This window comes from Pinus tabuliformis, chromosome 4_2 (assembly GCF_031772625.1).
Source record: "Pinus tabuliformis cultivar Carrire ecotype Pingquan chromosome 4_2, CPIR1, whole genome shotgun sequence".
NCBI classification, from domain to species: domain Eukaryota; kingdom Viridiplantae; phylum Streptophyta; class Pinopsida; order Pinales; family Pinaceae; genus Pinus; species Pinus tabuliformis.
In genome coordinates, this window is record NC_142304.1 from 1,023,077,842 (window position 1) to 1,023,101,140 (window position 23,299).

The 23,299-nt window shown below is 36.9% G+C and overlaps 1 protein-coding gene across 3 annotated transcripts; it reads left to right on the plus strand.

The window, feature by feature from the left end:
* The first annotated feature begins 21,076 nt into the window (after positions 1–21,076).
* Positions 21,077–22,909, plus strand: LOC149173099 (geranylgeranyl pyrophosphate synthase, chloroplastic-like). Of its 3 annotated transcripts, none has more exons than XM_089424492.1 (2): positions 21,077–21,229; positions 21,481–22,909. In XM_089424492.1, the coding sequence occupies exon 2, from the start codon at positions 21,511–21,513 to the stop codon at positions 22,651–22,653; it is 1,143 nt and encodes a 380-aa protein (XP_089280618.1). In that variant the 5' UTR covers positions 21,077–21,229; positions 21,481–21,510; the 3' UTR covers positions 22,654–22,909. The 3 variants fall into 3 exon arrangements, with proteins under 3 accessions (XP_089280618.1, XP_089280619.1, XP_089280620.1); XM_089424493.1 differs by having other exon boundaries at positions 21,162–21,310; XM_089424494.1 differs by having other exon boundaries at positions 21,167–21,318.
* Positions 22,910–23,299: the final 390 nt, after the last annotated feature.

The following is a 23,299-nucleotide window of genomic DNA, read 5'->3' on the forward strand; positions in this document are numbered from 1 at the left end:
ATTTCCAAGATGAGTTCAACAATATTTCTTCACAACATCTTGAAATTCAATCGAAGTGTCCAATGATTTGAATTTCCACTTTCTAATGCTTCTTCCATAGATTCAAAAATTGATTCATCATTTCGAGCTTCAAAAACCATCTCCCTCTTACTTAGATCATCATAGGCTCATTACTTGTCAATAGTAGACTGTCAGCATATAAAACCAAAACCAAAACCAAAATTAAAATCATACCTTGGAACACTTCTGGAGTAGAGGTTTGGATCAACATATCATCCTAACTTCATCAGATAACTGTCAATGCGGACACATCAAGATCAAGAAGATTTGTTTATACAGTGCTATCTGCAAGCATAAAACTTTTCCAACCAATATGTACAATCAAATCAAATAAGTCATCTTATCAAAGTTTATATGCCAAATTAGAACCAATCTCAAAATCAACACAATATCACCGTATCAGATTCTTTAGACCGGGTGACAGGTATAGCTCTCATCAAGTCATGACTTCGTCTATTAACATGCCAACAAGTTGTCATTAGCAATATCAATCCAAATTTCATCAAGTCATCTTCATGATCATAGTATAAGTCACTAGATGCAAACGCATACCCCAAGGATAAGTCATGCAAGTTCCATCATTCGTTGAGAGATAGCTTCATACTAAATTGCAATTGTCAATACTTCAACCAATGTGCTAAGAATGAGGAGGCCAAAACAAAACCATTATCGAATACCAATATTGGTCATTGGAATTTATTATGCTCATATAGCATTCTCATCAAGGCAAATCATCAGTGGTCAAATCAAATTTTTAGTCATCATGTCAAATCCCAAATTCGTTATCATAGTGAGATCTATAGTCTTGAACATATCTAAACATCAAGTCAAATTTCTAAGTCATTATCAAGCATCATATCAAAGAACCAACCACTGCTCATCTATATCAATCAGTGAATTCTAGTCAGACTTTTGTAGCACAAACCTCAATAGTTAAATCATAATGACATATGCATATCTCGGTCACTTTAAAAACACAAGTTCAGTTAGCATATTCACATTATAGCAAGTCATTCAAACTTTCATATTCAAAGAACTTCTTGTTGTCTACTTCATGTATGTAGGACTAACTTCCTTCAGGTGAACATCTAATTTCATGAACAAAACTTCATTTTTGTGTCTTGCATGCATAGTCGCACCCATAGGCCTTCCTCTGTGCAGTTGGGAGATTATAGTCACACCCTTCAAGATGTTATGCGAGCGACTGTGGCCTCCCAACTACCAAACACTAGCTCAGAACTATCTCAATGCCTCAGTCTCACTCTTCAGCTTGTTTCTGTGTGGTTGGGAGGCTACATTCACACCTGTAGGCTTTCTTCTGTGCGACTGAGGCTCAGAGTAGGAGAAAATATCTCTCCTCAGATCAGAACTTTGTTGCAGATCAACAATGTCAAATATTTTTCTATTCATGCCCATAAATCATACTTCAATAATAAAGAGTATATAATGAAAATGACAATAGGAGAAGGGATCTTATGGAGAGGTTCTCCCTCTAAATGGAAATCTACTTCAGTCATCTTCATTCATGCCATCAACCTATCTATAATGTTATCATGCATCAACAAATTTGTTAGATCATAAATTCAGACCATATCACATATTCATCATGGTTATCATTAGTTACTTCATCATGACATCAATCTGTCATCAATGGTTAGAGTCAAAGATCTAATAGGAGTAGACTTTAAGAATCATGATCATAAGAATCACATAATTCAATCCAATAAGTTAGGACATTCAATTTTAACATATGCCACAATCATTAAGCACATCAAAACATAACCATGGTCAACAAAAGATCTTGAGTATCAATCTCATTGTTATACTTCTATCATCATGGTTGCCATGCATTTCACAAACAAATAGTGTCAAGTTACCATCTACTAGAATCAAGGTGCTAGCCTTCTTTATGGGATCAAGATATCCAAAATGATAGATGTTAGCCAAACATCAAGTGTACCAATATATCAGAAATCAATATTTCCAAATAGCTCCATGGAGTCAAGAAATTCATTATGTCTAAAAGGTAAGATACTTGTTCAACACTGGGTGCACCATTTCATCATAAGAACCATGAATCCAAATTACTTTCATATGCATGCTTGAGCCATTTGTGAAGTGGACATACTCAACATACCTTAGGGCTTACCTCAGCATCCAACATTATAGCTGAAACATAACATTGAAACAAAGTATTATGCATACCTTGTAGTATTCAAATACCTGTGCACCTTTTCATTTGACATTGGCAGTTTGTAGCATTTAGTCATCTTTTCATCAGGTGGCTCTTTACCTTTTCCATCTCTAACTTTTCTTTCATGCATCTCAAATGATCCTCAAGAAGGACCCTCTTATTACATCTCATAAAGGAGGTTAGGAACATTCAAATACTCAAGTATACATGCAGGAGATATAAGTAATGATCAAAACAATAATCAAATCTATAAGTCTAGACAAAAGTACATGTTAGTTTTTGTAGCATCTGATGTGTTCTAGCTATGAAATTTGGTGGATAGGCTAAAAGACATGAGATCTCCAAAAGTCAAAAATCGTTTCTATAAATTCCGCCTAGAAGTGTCTCAATTAGATTATTAACCAAATTTTAAATATTTTCCGAGTCTAAACTTAAGGAATATGGTTAATTAATCAGTATTAATTGAGATAAGGTGAGATAAGTTTTAATCTTGGCCGTTGGTGCTCCAACAATAGATTATAAGAGGAAGTCGATGTAGTGATGGTGAAACCATCTAGTGCAGATACTCAGTTGCCCAGGGAATTGGATTTTCTTAGAGGTAGTAGCTCGACAAAGAAGATAGAGCTAGAGGGTGAGTAGCAGGTGGAAGAGGAGGGCAGTAGCATTCCGGGAGGAAGATTTCCAGTTCCTAAAAGAGGCAAGGGAAGGAAGATCAAAATCTTCAGAGGGCTAGCGTAAGCTCTACGCAGAGGATGACGCAGGGAGCTCAGCACAGAGGCTTGGGAAGCAATTTCGGAGGCAGAAAATAGTTGTGGGGTGAGAAACAATTCTCACGATATTTTTGTCAATATTTTCATCAGATTAGATTGCCAGCTGGGGATCTAAATTATTGTACTCATAATCATTGTTGAACATTAATAATAAAACCCTCATCTATTGCACCGATTTTCCCAAGTTGGGTTTTCCGAGGACAATTGGCCAAAAATAATTTTGTTGAAATTATTGTGTGTGTACTAGAATTTCTCAATTTCCGATATTTTATTTTCTGCATTATTTTATGGTGAAAATTGCACCTGCGATTTTATTCATTATTTGTCGTAGCAAATAAACTGCATAATTAATTTTTGACTTAGAAGAATAATTTCCAGTAGCTACAATAGATAAAATTTCATAGTAAAGACATAAAGGAGAATTATAAGTCAAGAAATACTTGTCTTCAATGAGAGGTGATCCTCTCCCTCTTGAACCAACCTTCAAGAGCCATCAATGTCCATTGTCCACATAACAATGTTGCATACCTTGGTTCCATCCTTCATCTTTGTTCCATTCCTCGGATCAAGCAAAGGGAATCATCATTTCCCTTTGACTTGGTTGTTTCTCACGTGCTCGACTCCAACTCCTTATCGCACGATTGAGAATCATACACTTGATGGCCCGGTGATCTAGATGATTGTCTGAGTGATTCTCGGGTGTGTGCGAGATGTCCCAGACCTCATGAGGGGGTAGCCCTTCAGGTAGCTCCCCACCTGCCCTGATGTCCGTAGATGTTGATCCAACCTCAGATGCAGTTCTGCAGATGTGAGGGGTTCGGTTTCAGTCGCTTGCAGTGCCCATGGCATGCATGTCTCCTTCAGATGATCCATTCAGATCTTCAGAGCCCTTTCCTGTTCAGCAGGGCTTCTTTGGTTGTGATCCCCCCCCCCCCCGACCATGTCAGCTTGAGGGGAATTATGTCTCATGTACTCGAATGTTATTGTATTCAGCTTGAGGGGATATTATGTCTTATGTACTCTGGCTTGTGTCTTTCCAGGTGCATTATGTATATGGGATTCATTGTATAATTTTCTGGCCCATTGATGCCAACATATCATGTATCATGTACTTTGTAGTCCAATCCGACATTGTTGGGCTCACCATTAGTCTTTGTACTCAGTTATCTCGGTGGGTATGGATATGCCTCCCCCGCCTCATTTGAGATCATGTACTCCAACATAAAAGGATACTTCTATCATTTTAGTAGGTCTCGCCCCCTCCACTTTTTGCCTTCCTTGCATTGCTTCAACTCTCTCTCTCTCTCTCTCTCTCCCCTTTGGTGTCTCGTGGAAGTGTAACCTAGAACTATTTCAGTCATATGATTTGCTTCTAACACTCATACATTGGGGGGTAATATGTTATCACCAAAAAATGATCACCTAGCCATTTCTAACTAGGTGAATCGAAATACACCATGTAGGATTAATTTTACCATAGTAAAATCACTTTCACCATGGGAAGTAATTTAATAAACCATTTTTATTAAATTATTTTCTGATTAAAATTAAAAACCCCATGAGAATAATTGAATAAATCATTAATTATTAAATCTTCTCTAGGAATAACTATTAAATCATTGTTTGATAATTATTCCTTATCACATTTGACTAAATCCCCTAGGATTAATTTAATAAACCACTATTTATTTATTATTCCTTAATTCTATTATTTGAATAATTGTTCAATCATTATTTAATAATTATTTCAATTTCACACCATTCTTAATTCTCACCAAATAATTAATAAATCGTTTTATTTGTTAATTATTTCTAAATAAAGGTAATTGACTATTTGAAATATCTTTTCCCTCTCCAAAAAAAGATTATAAAATATTTCTAATTGTTAGATCTTGATTTGGTCAATATTATTTTATTATTCTCCATTTTCAAGATTAACTCAATACTTTGTTATAAATAAGAGAGTTTTCCATTCATTCTTCACCATGATCATTATCATCGTCACCATTATTGTCTTCTTGCACTTGAGCTCCCACTTGAGTTCTACACATTATTTTGGGTTTTTCACACATTGAGAGAGAGAATCGATTACTGAAGCATCAAGGACATCAAAGGACCCATCCCACAGAGGGGGATTTGCAGACCCTTTTGTAGATCTCCTTCACCAGGTGTTATCAATAAAGATTTATTATTCATTTTAAAAAGTCTTTCCATTTGGGTTATTACATTGGATATATATTGTTGTTTGTTGTTTTGGATCACATATGTTGTTTTGTTGCAGGTTTTTCTAGTTTTATTATTATAGATCTGAAGTGTAAGAAACCACAAATTGTTGTTAGGGTCACATGTCACCAGTGACTTAAGTGGAATGTTTTTGGTACACCTTCCAAGAAATTTCATACTAACATTTAAGTGTAAAATTCTAGTGTGGCCTAGATGGTGGGTTGGACACACTGCAATGAACTTAAAACATAATATGTTTGCTTAGTTAATCCTTGAATACACACCTTGTTCTTGACACTAATTTACAATCTAAATGCATGCCTTGTTTCTGACAGTTGTCCTCACATGATCCAGTCAATGTAGCTCTACATTTCCAAGCTCCAACTCTTAACACATGCTATTTGCACATAAGAAAGCAAAGATACCAATCTCTAACCTTTAGAAGCATAAGTAATGTTGATCACAATAAATTCTAACCCAATCTACTTAAGAAAGACTAGATCTAGCAATCACTTGCATATAAAGCCAAATACGATATGTGATGGAAGGGGAATCCATGTGGATCTATATTAAAATAAGAGAAGATTGCATCAACAAGTATACCTTCAGTCCTAGTTGAAGTATATCCTAGCTCCTTGCTCCAGCGCTTCCTTGACCCTCACACAAGCATAATAATTCAGATCTCTGAAGGCTAAAGAGACTCTTTGAAAATGAGTAGCATAAGTTTGCAAAATGATTCTTCCTCCCTTCTCCCTTGAGATGCCTTCCTTAGATTGATGAAGGAGGCTAGAGGATGGTTATAGATCTCTACAATTGAGGAATCTTGAATCTAATAAATGTCCTAAAGTTCCTTATGCAAGATGTTCAGTGCATCCAGTGCTAATCTCCTCATGAAAGATCAAATCTAGAAGGCTTTAGAGGCGATCATGGGATGCCAATGATGCAACACCTAACCAGTTTATTCTTGCTAGTTTACAAGGAGTGATCAATCACATCTTACTAGTGGTGCAAATCATAATTATCCTCATAAATTACAAATGCAAGGAAGGAACGATAATGACTTAGCATGATCTACGAAGTAGTTCCTCAATGACCCTTAGGGATATCATAGACCTATAACACTCCTCCACCCCTAATCTTATAACCATATCACACATTACTATAGTTCATCTCCTTATAGTTTTACTTATAATAACTTTAATAACCTAAAGCATATTAATAAAATAAGATTATTTATATAAATTTATTGTAATTCATATCTTCACAATCAACATAACAAAAAAGAATCCATAAATAAAATACATATGCATACACATTAATTTTATTAATAAAATTAATAAAATTATTTTTTATTTTATTACTTATTCCTAACCCTCATCCTCTCATAGAAATAGAAAAGTAGGTGTGCACTTGAGTTGGACACTTTCCTGAGATTGCAGGTGGGGTATTTATGAGTTGTACAAATAAAAGGGTAGAAGTGGGGATTTTATTTAGCAATACAAAGAAAAGGGGTGCAAGTGGGGTCATGTAAGTTTTTTATTAAGCTGTACACATAAAAGTGGGGATGCAATTGAGTTGCATACTTACTACTCTACCCTCACCTTTATAATAATGATATATATTATTATAATAATTTAACAACTTAAAATATGCTTATAAAACAATAGTTTGGATATTCTTTAATGTGTCGATTGGCTCAATAAGAATTGATCTACAAATTTTAAATAATTTGTAGTTCTTTAAAATGTTAGTATGCCCAACTTCATTCAAGTATCACTAGGTAGAATGTTGACCTATAATCTGAACTCAACCACAACCTGGTTTATCATGTAAACATTGATTTATAGGTCGACTTAAGGATCATGCTTCTCATAAATATTTTCCTAGTTGAGTTGTCAAATATTTTTGAATTGTCATCACTCGTCTTTGTATCCTATCAGTATATCTAATAATTCAATCATTCGACCAATTGATTTCTTTTCTTTTAATACCTTTATAAATTCTTCGAGGATACTATACTCATCTAATATTTCTTTTGGTAGTTTGTAGATCGACCATACTCATTGCGTTTGAAGAATTCAAATGCTTCTTTCATTACTTATTTCCATTATTCAGTGTCTAGATACATAGTGCTAGGTTTTCTTTATCGAGCTGCATATTCCCTATGGGGTGTAATTTCTTGTCCTACCCCAAATAGAGTGACAACATGCAGATTTTTGGAATTGAGAAATTCATATTTAGGCACCAAGTGAAGTAAATTTATAACTCTTTTATTCATTACATTTTCTAGAACTTTGAGGCAATCCTCTTGCAAGTGATCACTCAAGCCACATATATTACACAATTTCAAGTAGGTTATGCCTTTCAATAGGTATTTGGGAGACATATGGCCCTTTGACCAACATGTAAAAAAATAAATGTTGTCTCAACCCACAAGGGCTTCACTAGGGAGAAATACCATACCACGTACATTCATATTGGGGAATATATAGGGGGTAAAGGGTTTTCATATTGGTAGGTATAAAAAATGGAGCTCAAATTTAATGAAAAAATATAAAGGGGTGTAAAAAATGTTAATGAAAAATGGATACCTACAATATCTAGTTAAAGTAGGGTTTTTTTAATTGGGAAGGTGTATTGGTTTCATATTGACAGGGGGTTAAATAATTTTATTTTTAGAGGTATTTTCCAATATGTAGTCAAATTAAGGGTATTGTTTAATATGCCACGAATGCACATGATATGTGATAGGTTCATTGTTAAGCCCCTATACTACTAGTATAACACCCCCCACCTTAGACTCCTATATATAGAAAGGAGGTCTTGTCATTTGTATCATCCAAGAATTGTTCATTTGTGTAATGTAAAGGAGGTTGCCCCCTCGAAGAGGTTGAACTCGAAGGCGTTGATCTATATTTTCTATCTTTTTGTGAGCTGGTTTCATAACATTTGGTATCAAAGGTGGAAGAAGGACAAAGAAGTGTGGTCACTCATTCAAAAGTTATAGAATATCCCAATTCAAACAATATTGCCAGAACTTGAAGAGGAAGGAAAAATCATATTGGAACCTAGAGCAGTCACAGAAACAAGAACCCGAAAACTATGAAATCGATCAATTTCAGAGTATCTCATCAAGTGGAAGAACTTACCCGCTAAATATTCCACATGGGAGGACAAAACTTTTATACAGAAGCATCAAGAACTACTCAAGCGTTGAGGACAACACTTTTTGAAGGAGAGGGGCATGTTAGGCCCCTATACTACTAGTATAACCCCTTATTGTTATTAGTATAACCCCCTTATTATATCGTTGTACCCATGTAGTACCCATATTGTTATTATTGTGCCCCATAGAAGCCCACTATTATTATTATTGTGCCCTTACATTATTATTGTTATGTCGGCTCTGATTATATTATGACCCCTTAGACTCCTATATATAAAAAGGAGGTCTTGTCATTTGTATCATCCAAGAATTGTTCATTTGTGTAATGTAAAGGAGGTTTCCCCCTCAAAGAGGCTGAACTGAAAGGCGTTGATATATCTTTTCTATCTTTTTGTGAGCTGGTTTCATAACATTCATTGAGTGAAGCCCTCGTGCCTCAACCCTGACCTAAGCATCTACTGAATATGCCATTGAATCCCCCATGGCCTCTCCCTCCTTGATAGTTATTGTGACCTTGGTAGCCATTCCCTTGATACGAATTTCCTTTTCCTCCTTGCATGTTTGGATCCATTGTCTAATCGATTAAATGCATATGATATAATACAGTGGGTTTGTTTGTGTACAATGGGTCTCCTCCTTGCATATGGCACACCATTTTGGTCTTAAATTTTGAGATGTACAAAAAATCCGTTTTAGTGTGACTAGTTAGCATATGAATTTTTTTGCAAAATAAGAGGAATTGCGCCCCATGAACATCTTCTTCAAAGTATCAACAAATTTGCAATTGCCTTTCATATGGCCTTTGTTCATGCAATTCGTGTTCCATAATTCATTGCATCGGAGTGATATTTATTAGAGAATGTTGAAGTTTCTTGAAATTTTCTTCCAACATCTTATTTGTTGATGAGGAGGTCAATGGGTTGTCGTCATCAGTTTATGTACATTGAGTTTTTCTCAATGATTCCTCACTTGAACTAATTCATGCATATGTAGTGGTCCTCGAATACTTTGTAGAAGTCCAACTATGTATCATTGGACTAGGAAGGCTTCATCAATGTGGTATGGAATTTGACATAACAATTCCTTGAATATTTTGTTATATTCCTGTAGAGTTTCTCTTGCATTTTGTTTTATTTCATTAAGTAACTAAGCTACAAGATGATTAACATCTTGAGCCTTAAAGAATGTGAGAAAGATGCTATGTATTTCCCATTTTGTTCTAGTCCAATTTTTTGTGAAGTTCGTAAACTATGTGAATGCTCTTTTACTTAGAGCTCTTGCAAATTACACCATTGGTTTGTCTTCATCATTTATACTGTTAGCATGCCAAAAATTTCCATAGATAAACCATTTTTTTTTGCATACTCATCACCATCATAGAGGGTGATTTGGCTCAATCCCATTATTTTTTTTGGGGATTCTGGAGGTAAATTCACTTGGTTGGATGGATAGGTGGCAGTGATCTAACTAATTTGTTAGAATGGTGACCCAAATAGGGTATTGGCTTGATTGGAACAATTATTTTTTCAATTTAAAGATCGGATCCTACTTCCATAAACTAGTTAACTGGGGAAAAAATTACTTCTCTTTTGACGTTGACAATTAAAGTTGGGAATAATGTGTGATTGGTTTGACACCCTTTATCTACATTCTCTATGAAACGATGTGACTCCTCCTCGAAGCTTTCCACAAAATTTCATGTTCTTCCGTAGTTAAAAAATTCAACAAGGGGCTCATTAATGAGATCTCTAATGTGGAGTACATCATTGGCTTCTTCATTACCTAACCAATTCTAATTAATTGTCAATATTTTTATGAGAAGTTGATCGCTTGGATTTCCTTCCTCATATTTTCTGTACCATATCGATGAAGGTTCTAAGTCAATATGCAAACTTTGACTAAGAAATTTTCATATTATAAGACTTGTTAGATTCAATATAAGGGACAATCATATTGTAGGTCAAGATTCATCAAATTCCATATTATTACCTATGAAAATTTCTACACAGAATTCTACTGCAGCAACTGATTTATTTCTCCTACTTATTTTCCACAATAAGTTATTTACAAAACCCTTTAGTAAACATTAAAATAAATTCTTCTACAGTTATAACATAATAGCATAGAGAAAAATAACAGTGATATACAAGAACAAGAATCAATCACATCAACACATTTATTTTTGGACAATTGTCCCCAGAAAAACCCAATGCGGGAAAACTGGTGTAGAAGATGAGGGTTTATTTATTAATCTTTAGCAACAATCTCTTTACAAAAAAAGATTCTACAGAATACTGAGACACTTCTGAGAGAAACACCTGAGACAATTTTTCTCCTCCTCCTGGAGAAGTTCTAACACCCAGGAGACCCTCTACCCTCCTCTGCGTCACTTCTTCATCACTTCTACATCAGCCTGCGAGGACTATATTTCCAACCGCGTTGTCTCACTGATCATCCCCCTGAGTTGTCTCTCTTATGCTTTGTGTCACCTATTCCTCGGTCTCTGACTGATGCTGATACCCTCCTCTTCCTTCACCCTTGCTACTCTTTCTCTGAAATTGAACTTCTTCTCCTTAAGAATCGATTTCCCTCGGGTTACTGAGTATTTGCCCAAGTGTGTCTCCAAATGACTCTCAAGTCTTCTCTTATACTTTTCATGTTGATGAATCAACGGCCAAGATTAAGTCCCTAATCAATGGCTAAGATTAAAACATACTTGATCCTCATCTCTTATAAGCTTCTCACACATATCTTTATTAATACCCATTACTTTTATTTTCCTAAGTTTAGACTTAGGAACCCCATTAAAAATATTAATTATTTTAATACCTCATAATCCGGGTGGACTTTCTCCAAACGATTTCTGGGTCTTGGAGATCTCATGAATTTTAGCCCCTCCACAAAATTTCAAAGCTAGATCACATCCAATTCTACCCAAAATCAACACTCCTACTTAGTGAGGAATATGTTCTAGCAATGCCTCCCAATAGAAGCATCACACTGATCCACGTCATCGGACCTCTGTGTTGTTGATGCTCGGCCTACTGCCCCTCATCTACTGCGCTGCTGCACCCTGTACTACTGCGCATGACACTGCTACATCTCTACTATAGCTCCCTCTAAATATGTTGCATCATGTTGCCCATAGCACTGCCACTGCTAACTGTTGCACTACAACTCCCTATACTATCCGCTTTTGCTACTGAAACGGATTCTTAACCATCCCCATCTTCTCCCTGAAATAAACAAACTTTGTTCTTCCTAGAGCCTTGGTGAGAATGTCTGCCACCTGTTCTCCTGTCAGGGTGTACCTCAATTGTACAACCCCTCGTTGGACACAATCTCTGATAAAGTGACACCTAATGTCAATGTGCTTCGACCGATCATGAAAAACTGGATTCTCAAAGATCTTGATGCAACTCTAATTATCACACAAAATATTGGTCGCTTCCATCCTTCTCCTAAATAGATTCAAAAGTAATTTCATAAGCCATATGGCTTCCCACGAAGTTGTGCTAGCTGCCATATATTCAGCTTCAACTAAGCTCAAAGCTACAGATTTCTATTTCCTACTACACCAGGAGGTCATTCCCGATCCAATGTTGAAACAGTACCCAATGGTACTTTTCCAATCTATTGAACTTCCAGCGCAATCTGCGTCATTGAACCCACTCAGCCTGGTTTCATTGCCTTGGGTGTACATTAGTCCATGTTCGACTATTCCTCATATATATCTGAGAACATGCTTGGTTGTTGCTCAGTGCACCCTCTTTGGTTCCACCATGAACTAATTGAGGGTGTTGACAGCATAACAAATGTCTGACCTAGTATTGACCAGATACATCAGGAACCCTATGAGCTGCCTGTACAAGGTGGGATCAACTTCTTTATCTTCGGATGCATCAATCTTCTTCCAATTGGTAATCATTGGAGTAGCCATAGGTCTACAATCCTACATTCTGAAGCTTTTCAAAATCTCTTTAGCGTATCTCCCTTGTCCAAGGAAAATTTCACCCTTCTGCTGCCAAACTTCCAACCCCAGGAAATAATGCATTCGTCCCAAATCCTTCATGTCGAATTCTGTAGCTAGGTTTTCCTTGCAATCTTTGATGAGCCTGTCAAAAAATATCATCCACATATAACACCAGGATTAGAGGCTCATTCTCTACAACCAAATAGTAGAGGTTAGGATCTGCGTCACTCTTAACGAATCCCATCTTCTACAAGTAACCATCAATTCGACCATACCATGCTCTAGGTGCCTGTTTAAGCCCATACAAGGCTTTCTTCAACCTGCATACATGAGATTTCTTCTCATGTGTCTCAAAACCCTCTAGTTGTTCAATGTATACTTCTTCTTCTATCACCCCGTTCAAGAACATCATCTTGACATCCATTTGGTGAATCTCCCACCCCATCTGTGCTACAAGGGATATCACAGATCTAATAGAAGTATACCTGGCTACTGGGGAAAAAATTTCTTCGTAGCCTATCCCTTCCTTCTGAGCATACCCCTTAGCCACAAAATTGTCTTTGTATTTTTCCACACTGCCATCTGCAGCGTATTTGACTTTGTAGATCCATCTCGAACCTACAACTGACCTATCCTGAGGCCTAGGTACCACTTCCTAGACATCATTGACCATTATGGAACTGTATTCCTCTACCATAGCATCTACCCATACTTGATGTTGAACAACCTCCTAAAAACTCGAGGGTTCTCCAACCTGAGCCACCAAGGCATGGTCTATGTTTGGCTGTCTATGCTTCATTTTCTCGTTCCTAGGCGCATCGAAGAAATCCTCTGCATATCATAGTATCTGTCGAAGTTCCCGCCTTATTCTTCCATTGGTAGTGAGTATATCTATCTGCTCCTCCTCTTCCTGAGACTCCACCTGTTGTGATACCTCTGGAGTTTTTCCTTTATGAGAAATACCAGTGCTAGTTTCTGCTGGTCGAAGTGGCTGGACCAATGGATCATCCTTTGACTACTCTTTGGAAGGAATTTCTCGGGATTTACTGAAAGCTCTGTTGTCAATGAACTTTACATCTCGTAGAATTACAATCTTCATATTCCCGGGAAGATAGGCTCTATATGCCTTAGCATTCTTGCTATATCCCACAAGATATCCTTTCTCCACAGTCTAATCCAATTTCTTCCTCTTTTCTTCGGGTATATGGCAATATGCCAAACTCCCAAATATCTTGAAATGACTCACCTCAGGCTTCTTATCGGTGAAGACACTCCAGAGTAATCTTACCTAATGCCCTGTGAGGAGTCCAGTTCTGGACATAAAAAACCGTGTTGCATGCTTCTGCCTATAGAAACTTGGGCATATCCTGAACATACAACATCGCCCTAGCTACTTCAACAATAGTCATGTTCTTCCTTTCTGCTACTCCATGCTGCTCTGAATTATCGGGAGTTGTCCACTCTCTTCTGATGCCTTCACTTGTGAAAAAACCAGTGAATTCCTTGTCGATGTATTCTCCACCATTATCTGAGCGTAACATCTTTATCCTCTTTCCTGTCAGATTCTCAACTAGAGCCTTGAACTCTTTGAATCGACAAAAAACCTCATCCTTGGTTTTTAGAAAGTAGATCCAAGTCTTTCTAGAATGGTCATCAATGAAGGTGATGAAGTATTCGGCACCACTAAGGGTTTTTGTATACATGGGTCCACAGATATTTGAGTGTATTAATCCTAGAACACTCTTAGCCCTATTGTTACTTCTGAGAAATGTCGCTTTGGCGTACTTGCCTAGTGTGCACCCTCTGCATACATCATCTTGTTTGGTACTCAACTCTGGAACTCCTGTTACTGTTCTTCTGAGAATTCTTAGAGCCCCATGGTGTAAGTGTCCCATCCTCCTGTGCCATAGTTCATTCAAATCTTTTTCCCCACTGCTGCCTATTAGTGCCATTGGAGATTCTAGCTGTAATTTATACAGCCTGTTACTTCTAACTCCAATCTGGGCCTTCTTTTTCCAACTTGGGTGTTTGACATATACTTTTTGCTTAATAAAGAAAAAATCATAGCCCTTGTTTTGAAGTTGATATACAGAGAGTAAGTTCATCCCCAATCCTGACACATGCAACACATTGGTTGCTCAAAGTCGATCCCCTACTTCTGTTTGAAAGACTACAGTACCTCTTCCTACGAGGGTACATTTTGACTTATTTCCCATGGTGATATGGAAGTTCATCCTTTCTTCCTGATAATTCGAAAAACATTCTCGTATTCCTGTCATGTTCTAGGAAGATCCACTATCTATATACCAAACCTCAAAGGAGGCAAAACTCATTAAGCAAGTGACTTCTTCTTCCAGTCTAGAAGCTAATATAGAATAATCATGATCCATGTTCTTCATGCTCTCTTCTTTCTCTGGAGATCAGCGTGAGTCCTTCTGATTTGATGCCTTGGCATCATGCTCCTGATTCATAGTAGATTCTTTAATCCTGTTGCCTGATCTCTGCTCCGATGCCATGTGAAAATTTATAACACAAAATTCTACTGCAATAACTGGCTTATTTCTCCTACTTATTTTCCACAATAAGTTATTTACAAAACCCTTCAGCAAACATTAAAATAAATTCTATTGCAGTTATCACATAATAGCATAGAGAAAAATAAAAATGATATACAAGCACAAGAATCAATCACATCAACACAGTTATTTTTGGACAATTGTCCCCGGAAGTACGCAATGCAGGAAAACCGATGCAACAGATGAGGGTTTATTTATTAATCTTCAACAACAATCTCTTTACAAAGAAAGATTCTACAAAATAATGAGACACTTCTGAGAGAAACACCTGAGATAATTTTTCTCCTCCTCTTAGAGAAGTTATGACACACTGGATACCCTCTACCCTCCTTTGCGTCACTTCTTCATCACTTCTGCATCAGCCTACATGAGGACTGTGTCTCTAGTTGTGTTGTCTCACTGATCTTCCCTCTGTGTTGTCTCAGATGCTCTGCATTACCTCTTCCTCTATCTCTGACTGATGTTGATACCCTCCTTTTCCTTCACCCTACTACTCTCCCTCTGAAATCGAACTTCTTCTCCTTGAGAATCGATTTTCCTCGGGTTACTGAGTATTTGCCTTGGTGTGTCTCCAAATGACTATCAAGTCTTCTATTATACTTTTCTTGTTGATGAATCAATGGTCGAGATTAAGTCCCTAATCAATGGCTAAGATTAAAACAGACTTGATCCTCGTCTCTTAGAAGCTTCTCACCCATATCTTTATTAATACCCACTAATATTTTTATTTTCCTAAGTTTAGACTTAGGAACCCCATTAAAAATATTAATCTTTTTAATAACTCATCATCCAAGTGAAATTTCTCCAAATGATTTCTAGGTCTTAGACATCTCATGGCCCCTCCACAAAATTTCGAAGCTAGATCACATCCGATGTACCCAAAATAAACATTAACTTGCCTTCTTGGGCTCAAATTAAGTCAGATGCGTTCACTCCTTTTCGAAGCCATTGGGGCTACACCTCTCCACTTTGGGTGTTCTTTGACATCCTCAGAGGAGTCTCATGCATCAATGTCCTATCACTCTAGAATTTGTGGTCGACTTGATTGACATGAAATTCATGCATTACACATCTCCTCTCTTTTTTTATAATATTTGTCCCTATTGATCTTTTGAATATGAGTTGATGATTTATAGTAATGTTTGTGGCATTGCATCATAATAGGGTACTCTTTATTAAGTGTGTACTCTCGAGTATTTCTAGTCAAACCACTCCTTTTCATATTAACTCCTTGGCTTTGGATGACTTTTTATCTTTTTAGAAGTATCTCACAGATGATTACAACCCCCCCATCGCAAGCCCTGGATTTTTTTTGGTCTGTGACAAGGCAAGACATAAACATGATTATTTTCTCATAAAATAATCCTACTCTTCTTTGGCATCTTTGTAGTGGGATTCTAGAAATTGTTCCCAACTGTCTTGCCTTTCATGGTCGCTTATGTGTACTTATTCATGCAATGGGGATCAATACTCTACAATTATGGTTGGCACCCTTATTTAGGAGGAATTTGGGCAAAAGAGAAGGGATTGTGCAAAATAACCATTCTTGGAAGTCCGCATAAAATTGTTCATTGATCTTGTAGACGAAGGTGTGACCTTCGACTGCTTGTTCTTCACCCTTTAAGAATATTTCAACCCACTCATGTATATTTGTTCTTCTCCTGTTGATGATTTTGGACATTAACCAAGCATAGGGTAATGCATTAAAAGGTTAGTGGATGCAAATTTTCAGTTCTGCAGGGATCAACTCAATACATTTTTTTATGGGTCTTTGTGAAGAACTACAACCTTGCCTCTGCTAATGATAGTCGATTTCTCCTTAGTAAATCTTCAAGTAGTTATTTATCTTTATCCACGACAACTCTTGAATCTCTTCTAATCTCAAAATTTATGTGTGCATCTCAAATTGACTCAGGTTTATAACTATTGATAACAGAATAATGTTGTAATTTAGTGGAAAGTATGCATTGGTTACTAACATATATGTATACCAAGAAGATATTAAATACATATCTATGTGAAATCACATATATAAGAGAGAGTAGAGAGAGAGAACAAAAGTAGTGGTAGACTAGCAAACACACCTCTTGTATTAATCTGCGATAATCATCCCTTTTACGTTCTCATGAGATACTTGTATTTATACTAGACTCTTGATAGTTACAATGGATTTAACTACTAGAACTAACCCAATTGGTCGACCCGACAGGGAAGTTGACCTAACTAGTAGGTTGACTTGACTGGAAGGCCGACCCAACTTACATACCAACTAAAGAGTCTAGTTAACTTGTGGGCCTAGTTGACTTCGTTAACTAGCACCACCAATAGGGATGTAGCAACCCGAAGTTAACCCCCTATGTGCATTGTACATATAAAGTTTAGGCTAGTGATATAGGAAATATTTTGGGGCCTACATGCCCATGTGTATAATGTTTTAAGGGTAGAGTGCTTATGCAATTTTAGGTTGGAGAGCCTATGTGTTGAAAAGTCAACTAGATTAGCAAATGTCAATATGCAATCACACTCTGATATTAAGAAAAAAAATAACACCATTGTTGTAGGCCTAGCTAGACAGGAGAGATGGGGGGCTAGGACTCCACAAGTGAGGAAAGGGGACCCATTATTAAGTGAAGGGGGTTTGAGCCAAATATTAAATCAAGCCTAAAGTCAACATGCACATATTTTTATCCTATGTTCCTAAGGAGCAGTGGGGGGGTAAATCATGCAAGTGCTGGGAAGAGACTTTGGAGGTGACACTTTTCATGAGGATCCCAAGCATATATTAAGTGGGATTTTGGTGTAAATTCCATTCTCCCTTACTGTATTTATGATTGTACTTGCTTTGAGGGGAGGTGTGTGGCCTGAGAGTTATTATGATCATTGCTACTTAGTCTAACTTGTGGATATTTGATGGATATGGGGGTGTACTTCTCCTTAGGTTGCCTTGTGTTAGGTTGGAGCCCTTGAGGGAGTGGTGTGAGACTTGGAGAGTTCCTCAAGACCCCCAAGGAGAATTGGAACTCCTAGAGCAATAAGGTTCTATGAATTCTTGGTTAGTTTGTGTTGGAGACCTGGAAGGGTAGTGCACATTCCAAGGGATTGTAAAGACAAATAAGGGGGTGTACTACCTTGGGTTGTGCAAGTTGATGGGGGATGAGAGACTATAGGTTGAAGTGTTGATGGAGTTTGACACCTTGTCCTAGACATTTGTTGTGCTAAACGTGGACTAGCTTTAGGAAGCCTTTTTCCTTGGTGGAGTCATATCCTTAGCTCAGGGGTGACCCACTCCTCAGAGTATTGGAGCAGTATGGTCTATGGCTAGGGAGAACATCTTAGGTCTGTAGACAGTTGGTGACATTGATAAAAAATAAGTGCTCTTATTATCACTTCTATGTGTATGCTTGTTAAGTATGTAATTGTATGTGTTGTTTATAATTTACATGAATTTTTGCACATTTATTATGTTTCTCATCATATCAAGCGTTGCATGTCATATGGTAATCATTAGTCATGCATGAGAAAAGTTGAGTTATGGGTACTTGAATGATATAATTATATCTAGTGGGGTAACTAGGATGTGCTACATCATGATCATGGAGCTTGATCAACATAATTATCTATGGTATCAGAGGTATTATGTAGACTAGGCGAAGGATATTTAAAAATTTGTGATATTTGAGTTGATGTAAAATAGTAATGTGGCCCAACTGGTGGGTTTGAGACACTATAATAACCTCAAACACAATATGTTTGCTCAGCAAATCCTAGAATGCATACATTGTTCCCAACACTGCTTTATCATCAAGATGCATACCTTTTTCTTTACAATTGTCCACGCGTAATCCAACTAATGTAGCTCTAGAGATCCAAGCTCCAACTCCTAGCACATGCTACTTGCACATAAGAAAGTCAAGATACCAATCTCAAACATTTTTAAGCATAATCAATGTTGATCACAATAAATTCTAACCCAATCTACTCAAGTGAGACTAGATATATTAATCACTTGCGTATAAAGTTGAATGCAATATTTGATGGAAGGGGAACCCATGCAAATATATATTAAAATAAAGAGAAGTTTACATCAACAAGTATACCTTGAGTCCCAGTTGAAGCATCTCCTAGCTCCTTGCTCCAACTCTTCCTTGGACCTGACACAAGCATGAGAATTCTTATATCAGAAGGCTAAAGAATCTCTTTGAAAATGAACAACACAAGTTCACAAAATGATTCTTCCTCCTCCTCCCTTAAGATGTTTGCCTTAAATAAATTGACGAAAGAGGCTAACAGATGGTTCTATATCTCTAGAATTTAGGAAACCCAAGCCTAATGCAAGTCCTAAAGCTCCTTATGCAAGAATTTCAACTCATCTAGTGCTAATCTCCTTGTGAATGATCAAATCTAGAAGGCTTTGGAGATGATCGTAGGCTGCCAATGATGTAGTACATTACAATGGCTACAAGTCAATTTGCAAGGAGCGATCAATCACTCCTTACCGTTGATGCAAAGCATAACTATTCTCATAAACTGTAAATGCAAGGAAGGAATGGCAATGTCCTAGCATGATTAGTGAAGTAAGTCCTCAATGACCCTTAGAGATAAAATCAAGTCATAACACTTCTCCACCTCATCTTTGTTTTTTGTAAGCTTGGTGGGCCTACATCTTCATCATGTCCAATATATCACCCTGATCAAGGCAGGGAATTGAACTAATAACTTCACATCAAAAAGTACCTTAACAAAGCACCCAACCATCATCTATCGAAAGCTCTATAGACTTTTCCACCCCATCTTTATAATAATACCACACATTATTATATTTCATATCTTATAATAACTTTAAACATATTCATAAAGTAAACTTATTTATATAAACTTGGTGTAATTCAACTCTTCACAATTAAGATGAATATTTATTAACAACCACACAAAAATACCATAAAAACTTCATATATAAAATATATCTTTACACTCTTTCCCTCGTAGAAATAGAAAAGTAAGTGTCCATCATAGAAATAGAAAAGTAGGTGTGCACTTGAGTGGACACTTGTAGGTGGGTTATACACTTACCTGAGAGTGTCCATCATAAAAATAGAAAAGTAGGTGTGCACTTGAGTGGACCCTTGTAGGTGGGTTATACACTTAACTGAGAGTGTAGGTGGGGCATTTATTAAGTTGTACCAATAGAAGGGTATAGATGGGGTCTTTATTTAGTTGTACATATAAAAGAGTACGAGTGGGGTCAGGTGAGTTTTTAATTAACTTGTAAACATAAAATGGAGTGGGCATGCAATCGAGTTGTATACTTAAGATTCCATCCTCATAGGATACATAATATTATAATAATTTAAAATACATTTATAAAATATTTTTTTTTGAATATTAATATATATTTATTATAATATATTTTTGACTATTAATAATTTTAATTATATTGTAAGTTTATTTCTATATATTTATCATAATATACTTCTTGAACATTTAAATATGTTTTTATTATAATATATTTCTGGAATATTTTTAATGACAAAGAAAAGTCTGTATTTGGAATGCAATGGACCAGAGTTTGTTTTATTAATAAAATATGAAATTAAATTATTTTAATTAATAAAATAAAAATTTAAACATAAATCTATTTAGCTAAAAATTCATAATTTCGTTTTCATTGTAGTCATACGTATGACAAGCTGACGCATATTCACTCCCCTACTTTACAGAATATTCGTGTTTCTTTGTTCTCATTATACGTCTGACAGGCTGACTCGTCAATAAATCGCCGACCTTCCCTTGTTAAAAGTCCTGAGAATTGAAAGCCTAGATGTACGATACACCTAATTAGGAAGAATCGATTCCTACACTGTCAACAACCTCCACTAATAGCTATCTATAAATATTTTTAATTACCATTTCGAGGGTGCTGAATTCTCTTTATTGAGGTATTGGTAATTTAGATTCACAGCGTACGTGGGATATAATTTCTTCTCACAAACGACAAATGCTGTAGATACCAAACTTACAAAACAAGATTAATGAATGTGGCTGGTTGTTAAAGTACTCCCACGTCAGCTAAATTCTGGAAAATTTACAAAGAAGAATAGTCTTAATAAATTTTTTGCATCCTGGGTTCAATTGGTATCGGCAGCGTTTGTCGTTTGTGAGGGGCATTCTGTCCCAAGCCTCTTTAAAAGCAAACCACAAAAGACCAACGATGAGAAACAGGCAACCGGATCCCCGGGGATGCAGATACTGTCTTAAGGTACATGAAAGGTATGTGTACGTGTGGTGTTCCATGCAACAATCATTACTAGTGTCACAAGGTCAGCTACTGTTATTCTACATCAGAATCAGGTGCCTGTGTAAGCAGTTGGTTGCTACATGCAATTAGATTTTTCTCTGATTTAATTTGCAAACTTATTTGAATTCATATAAATGTGAAAAAAGCATGTAGTTTTCTAATGCATTCGAATTCTATATATGTCCCAGCTTGAATTTTCTGCTTCTGTTCGAGTTGATTGCAGGAAACAATCAAAGAGAAATATAACAAAGATATGGCTTACAGTGGTATGGCAGCTAGCTACCATGGCCTGCATTTGATGAATATTGCTACTGAAGAATGTAGTTTGAAGAGGGTTCCTATCCCATCAAGACATTTTCATGGATTCTCAACCTCATTGTGGTCTTCTAATGGATTCCAAGGAAAGAGGGAGTTATCTGCATATACAAAACTGGTATCATCATGTAGATGCTCAAGCACAATTGACCAGTTGGCCAATCTGCGTGAGAAAGCAAGGGCGGTCGTCCAATTTGATTTCAAGGAGTACCTGCAATCCAAGGCAATCTCAGTGAATGAGGCACTGGAAAGGGCTGTCCCTCTTCGTTATCCTGAAAAAATACATGAAGCTATGAGGTATTCTCTTCTAGCAGGAGGGAAGCGGGTTCGTCCTGTTCTGTGCATTGCAGCTTGTGAGCTTGTGGGAGGGACCGAGGAGCTCGCCATGCCAACTGCCTGTGCAATGGAGATGATCCACACAATGTCTTTGATTCATGATGACTTGCCTTGCATGGACAATGATGATTTGCGCCGAGGTAAGCCTACAAACCATAAGGTCTTCGGGGAAGGCACTGCTCTTCTTGCAGGGGATGCACTTCTTTCATTTGCCTTTGAGCACATTGCAGTGTCCACAAGCAAAACAGTGGGGAGTGATCGGATTTTGAGGGTGGTATCTGAATTGGGTAGAACAATAGGCTCTCAAGGGCTCGTGGGTGGGCAGGTTGCTGATATTTCGTGCGAGGGGAACTCTTCTGTAGACCTTGCCACTCTGGAATGGATTCACATTCATAAGACTGCAGTGCTCTTGGAGTGCTCAGTTGTGTGTGGGGCCATCATCAGTGGTGCTTCAGAGAATGAGATTGAGAGAATTAAAAGGTATGCCCGTAGCGTGGGGCTTCTGTTTCAGGTTGTCGATGACATACTCGATGTCACGAAATCATCAAAAGAATTGGGCAAAACTGCAGGAAAGGATTTGATTACCGACAAGGCCACTTATCCCAAGCTGATGGGTTTAGAGAAAGCAAAGCAATTTGCTGTCGAGTTGTTGGGCAGAGCTAAGGAAGATTTATCTTGCTTCGACCCAAAGAAGGCGGCACCGTTGTTGGGTATTGCAGAGTACATTGCATTCAGACAAAACTGAAAAGTCTCCTAAAAGTGTTCTTACGTATGCGTTTGTGCTTTTTCTTTTACATCTATACATCCTAGCAAATAACATTTATAACTTTCATGTCTCTTTGAGTTGTCATGATAGACAAGAATGACTCCAATATGATGTAAGGACTGGATCTAGGTACAAGAATTAGTACCTTGCTCTTTTGTACAGTTGCTTTAAACTTTAGAGCAATTTATCTTTGTTGCTAATCTTGTTACTAGAGGAAAGAATTTGTAACAACTCAGCTGAGCTTGGAAAATATTGTTGGCTGCTTGATTCAAGTAATCTAGTTTAATCTGCCTTGATGTTGAAGGACCAAGATCACAACTTTCTTTTGGTTGTAAAAGTAATTTTTGTTTATTTCCTTAAAAGCGTATCTTATATCTTATTAATCCACATAATCAATCATATAATCATGTTTCAGTTAGCCAAGGCATGAACATGCGGAATAGCCGGCCCTGTATAGGCAAATATTCACTTTGGCTTCAATTTCAAGAAAGTCAATATCTTCCGTAATGACTATATTGAAATATCAGATGTGAAATTTATGAATTCACCAATGTAAAGCAGAGTGCACTTTCCATTAAGAATAGTCTGGCATCTCCTTTCCCTCAAGAAAGAAATGGCAGTTCAA